We start from the raw sequence: 4,519 nt of genomic DNA on the forward strand, positions 1-4,519 counted from the left end.
CAGCTATGACAAATCCGTTGGTTTGGAAATCGAATTTCAAAGTATATATGAGGAGGCCACTCACGAGTTGAAATATTTTTTTAGACTCTACTTTGAATCAAAATATCGTTGTATGTCTACATGTAATCAAGGCTGACACCAACACGATGTATATATATATATATATATATATCGATGGAAGGCTGTATTTTAAGGTTCATGTATACTGGATACTATTTCTATTAGGAAGACGAGACGCTGCCCGAAGATCGATTCCACCAACGGGATATGATGTCAATGCACATATTGGACCAGCGGCGTCGGGATAAAGCCCAGCAGGCCGCGAAATCCGCCGCCGATCGCGCCAGTCGCAAGGCGGACAACGAGAAAAAGCAAGCAGCTGCCCGCGCGGCCGGCAAAACGTGGGCGGAAATGTACCCGACCGAGCCCGAGACGACGTTTGTGGACCTGAACGACCTGTTGGCCAAGTCGAACAGTACCGACGGAGCGCCAGTGTCCGAGGCGGCAGATGCAGTCGCGAACCAGTGGAAGCAACAAGCAAACAAACACATGCAGCTCAAGAGCTCGCTCGCGTTTGAATTGCTAGAGTAGATCACCACCATCCACCAGGTCCACCACTGCATATATATGCACTTTTCAATGTATATATAATATATATATATATTTGGGTACAGAACAGTGTGGTCCTCCACACTCTAGCTGGGTACAATGGATATTGTGCTGAATGTTTCGCCCAAAGTTGCCAATTTGTTTGGGGATGTTGCTGAAATCAACAACACATCGAACGCAGTTATATATGATTGGGTAAAATCATGAAGGGTGTAATCTGATTGGCTAAAACGAAAGACTGTTCATAAACATATGTACTTGTCCAAGATGACCGAAATCGCCTTGAAACAGTGTCTTGGTTGAGCTCGACAGTATATATATTCTTGGTGGTAAATATATATATATATATATATATATACCATGTAGTGTATATAGGTTTAGACAGCCATATAGATTTGGAATCCTCTGTAAAATGATCTAATCCTCTGTAAAATTATATACTTGGATTATTATCGTATGCATGGGAAATGGACACTATCCGTATCCGGATAATTGGCCCAAATCTATATACGCATCCCCACCGGCTGATGTAAAAATCTTCAAAGTACATCACTCCATCAGCAAAAATTACATTTTTTAGACCCACACCGGTTGCCAATAAATTATAAACACAGATATCTCAACAGATCGATCTGTTGGGTCGTTTACATTTCTGTATGCGATCCCAATGGACTTGTTCAACGAAGCATGCCATCCCGACGTCCTCAAGCACGCCGGCAGCATGAATATGAATGTTACAGAATGTATGCCAACCCTGCTGCACTAGATTCTCCACTGGCTCCAAAATCTCAATCGGCGTCCAACGCGAATTTGCTCCATCAGGACTACTATTTCCGCCAACCGGTGTGATGTAGTTACTACTGTTACAGCACGCACCCAATAAACGGGTCTTTTCAGCTCTATGTTTACATCAGCCGGTGGGGATGCTCATACATATATACTTGGTCGTGCCAACTTTATACTAGCAAAAGACTGTGACGAGTTTCTGGTATGTATGTGACATAGTATACCTTTATAAGGTTCTGGTTTTTAATATAATAAAAATATATTAAAAAAAGCGGAACAATAGCTGATTTAATTTGTCCAATATCAATACTATTAATAGTAGATAGCAACCAAAAGCAACGGTGATATTTTCGCATGAGGTTAATACCTACGTCGCATAGTTGCGGGCGCCAAATATATTGGACCCCACGCGGACATAGTTGCTTCCACGGGCAATCTACACATATTTTAAATATATATATATATATATATATATATAAAGTACCGCCAGTTCAAAATCGCCCGACATGCCCATGCTCAAGGCCAAGTTGGTTTCGTCTACTCCGAGTGCGCTAGACACGCGGGAGCGGCACGCCACGAGCGAGTCGAAGCAGTCGGACGTGTCGTCGTCGAAGCGGCCAATGGTCATGAGACCGGAGAGCGTCAAGTTCGCGCAACTGCCGTGGATATGGGCCGCCAGTTGGACGCAGTCTGCCGGCGCCACGCCGCTCTTTTGCACTTCGCCTGCTGCCACGTCAGAAGAGCATGATTTGATGAGGGTGTTCGAGGTACCGGACGTATTGACCTGCACCATCACGCGCAGGGGGTGACCCGACTGCCGCTCGCCCCATGCTTTGTCGAGCTTGGACGCGACCTTGATCGAGTCGACGCTCTCGACCATGTACAGGTTGGGCACGCCCGCAACGAGTGTCTTCACCTTGTTGCTCTGGAGGTGTCCGATAAAGTGCCACTGGATGTCCGATGGACACACGGGGGCTTTCTCCACCAGTTCCTGGATGTAGTTTTCCCCAAAGTGCCGCTGGTCCAACCCGTACGCGACTTCGATGTCCGCCACAGGTTTGGTCTTGCTCACCGCGACCAACGTGCACTGCATGCAGCAGTATCATGATCATGATCGTGAGCTTTATCATGTACCTGTTGCTTCCATGGGCTCACCGCCAGCACGTCCGAGATGCGCTGGCGGACATGCTGCAGATTCCGAGCCACGCCTGATGACATCGCTGCGAAAAATACCGTTTCGTTCGTGGTTGGAACCAACATCATCCGGATAACCAAGTGGTACCGACGGGTTATCCGGATTATCATCCGGTTACTAGTACACTTTAGCTACACATATAAATAACCATAAAAAACCTGACTTAATTTTAACATGCGAGGAGTGTGCTACGACTACTATACTTTACTTCATATTGTCAAATGGATTCGAAACTGGAGCCATCACCAGAATCGAATGTCGTAAGAGAATGGATTAAAGCACCGCCTAAGCCAATCAAATCACGTCCTGTTGAGTTTCTGCCAATCTAATCATTCGATTGGGCCCAGCCCCCTCCGCATTGGGCAAAACCACATATAGCCTAATCTGTAAGTAAAGTATAATTTGTACAAGTTTAACTGTAATACTAGATCAAATGAATTCGAATGCTAACTATTTGGCGAAATCACTCACAATACTTAAGGGCCCGTATGGATGCCACCCAGCAATATTATGGGATATTGGAATATTGAATAAAAAACATTTTTCGACATTGCAGGAAATCTTGGGTTTCAAGATCCAAGAATGATTTTGGGTGGTGTGTCTGGATGCCATAGAATTAAAGAAAGTTTGGAAATGAACAGCCAATCAGAGGATAGACCACTGAGGATGGACGTCCTCTTTGGTGTCTTGTGGACGAAGGCGAGGTAGTGGTACTCCATCTCTGTGGCGAAGAGTTCTTTGGCCAGGCGGCGGCGGATGAGCCATCAACGTAGGAAGGCAATCACGATGGCCTTTCTCATTCCGAAATGCCCAGTCAATTCAACGCGCACTGTCAACATCGTCAAATTGTTCTACTCATGAGTAGAATATTATTTCTTGTGGTTTTCATGAATATTTCTGATAAAATTATGGAATATAACTTGGTCAAGAAATGGCATCCAGACACGCCAAATCGATGTCGCTGAGATTCTTAAATATTTTGCAAAATTATCTCGATATTTCTCAATAAAAGTGGTATCCAGACGGGCCCTAAAGTATTATAAGCCATTTCGGCTGCCAACCCATGAAGTTAACACGAAAGTTACCAGTCGCGACTATATTATTACGTAGTATTCCGGAGTATATTGACGGTACATTTACTTCTAGGATTGCGTAAACAAGTGGTCGGCGCATCCACAGCCATTCAATTTCGTCGTACGGGGCAAGAGGTCACACCGCTGGAACCCCCAGCACCGTTCGATGGTCAAGTGCTTAATTTGGCTTAACGCGGCCGCACTTTGAAACGGAATCCGCTCCAACGTCAATCTCATGACGTGGCTCAACGGCGACACGTCTACAACCCCACGACAGTTCGCCAGCCGAACCTACCCCCCCCCCCATAAAAACACTTCGTTTTAACCCCACCCCCCCATAATCATCATTCTCACACACACCTTGGACACAGTTGCGAGGGGGGATATGTCGGACAGTAAGGGACAGTTTGAAATGTCCACGTTCGTCGCCTTAGCTAGCGCCGCCACACTACGCACTTGGCTATCGAGAGTATTATAACCAATATATATATATATATATATATATATATATGGGACAAGAATGAGGGGGAGGGTACTGTACCGGAGGCCGTCGAGGTGGACGGTGGGGACCCCATGCAACGGCGTCAAGTCGTTGATTTGAATGCAATCGGATATGGACATGTACTGGGTCGTGCAATGACGTGGCAAGCTCGTGATGAAGCGATTCCCAGACAAAATTAAAGTATGCACATTCTCAAGCCCGTCGATGGACATGAGTTTGCCGACGCCCGTGAGGTTCAACGTGTGTACATTGCCCAATGCACTCACGTCTCGGACGTTCCAGCACCCTGTCAGGTTGACATGACGCACGCGGCTAGAAATATATATAACATATTATAACAAATAAGTAAATATA

General features: G+C 45.7%; 3 protein-coding genes across 5 annotated transcripts in view; 1 reads left to right on the forward strand and 2 right to left on the reverse strand.

The window, feature by feature from the left end:
- Positions 1-591, forward strand: part of H257_16295 (hypothetical protein) — a gene marked incomplete at its 3' end in the record, with an annotated part of 5,538 nt that extends 4,947 nt beyond the window's left edge. The window contains exons 7-8 of the mRNA XM_009844668.1: positions 85-200; positions 226-591. Coding sequence (XP_009842970.1) covers positions 85-200; positions 226-591 — 482 coding nt within the window. The remainder of the gene's footprint in view (positions 1-84; positions 201-225) is intronic.
- Positions 592-1,666: 1,075 nt separating this feature from the next.
- On the reverse strand, positions 1,667-2,626 carry H257_16296 (YggS family pyridoxal phosphate enzyme). Its single transcript, XM_009844669.1, has 4 exons — positions 2,530-2,626; positions 2,167-2,482; positions 1,880-2,118; positions 1,667-1,831 (listed from the first exon to the last, which is right to left on the reverse strand). Exons 1-4 carry the CDS (start codon positions 2,611-2,613, stop codon positions 1,763-1,765), a joined length of 708 nt encoding a protein of 235 aa, XP_009842971.1. The 5' UTR covers positions 2,614-2,626; the 3' UTR covers positions 1,667-1,762.
- Positions 2,627-3,671: 1,045 nt separating this feature from the next.
- The window catches only part of H257_16297 (hypothetical protein), a 4,270-nt gene continuing 3,422 nt past the window's right edge, over positions 3,672-4,519 (reverse strand). For 2 of the 3 annotated variants that reach the window (XM_009844672.1, XM_009844670.1), the window contains exon 7: positions 3,672-3,954. In XM_009844672.1, coding sequence (XP_009842974.1) covers positions 3,733-3,954 — 222 coding nt within the window. In that variant the 3' untranslated portion in view covers positions 3,672-3,732. Of the gene's footprint in view, positions 3,955-4,023; positions 4,124-4,204; positions 4,478-4,519 lie in introns of all 3 variants that reach the window. The other variant, XM_009844671.1, reaches the window with a different exon arrangement.

This window comes from Aphanomyces astaci, assembly GCF_000520075.1.
Source record: "Aphanomyces astaci strain APO3 unplaced genomic scaffold supercont1.83, whole genome shotgun sequence".
NCBI lineage: Eukaryota > Oomycota > Saprolegniomycetes > Saprolegniales > Verrucalvaceae > Aphanomyces > Aphanomyces astaci.

Bases quoted from the DNA above. Each gene is read 5' to 3' on its own strand.
- H257_16296 (XM_009844669.1), bottom strand. From the start codon at position 2,613: ATGTCATCAGGCGTGGCTCGGAATCTGCAGCATGTCCGCCAGCGCATC. The intron at 2,119-2,166 runs GTACCTCGAACA...ACGTGGCAGCAG, and splicing joins GGTGCAGGTCAATACGTCCG to GCGAAGTGCAAAAGAGCGGC. The intron at 1,832-1,879 runs GTACTTTATATA...AAATATGTGTAG, and splicing joins CGGGCGATTTTGAACTGGCG to ATTGCCCGTGGAAGCAACTA.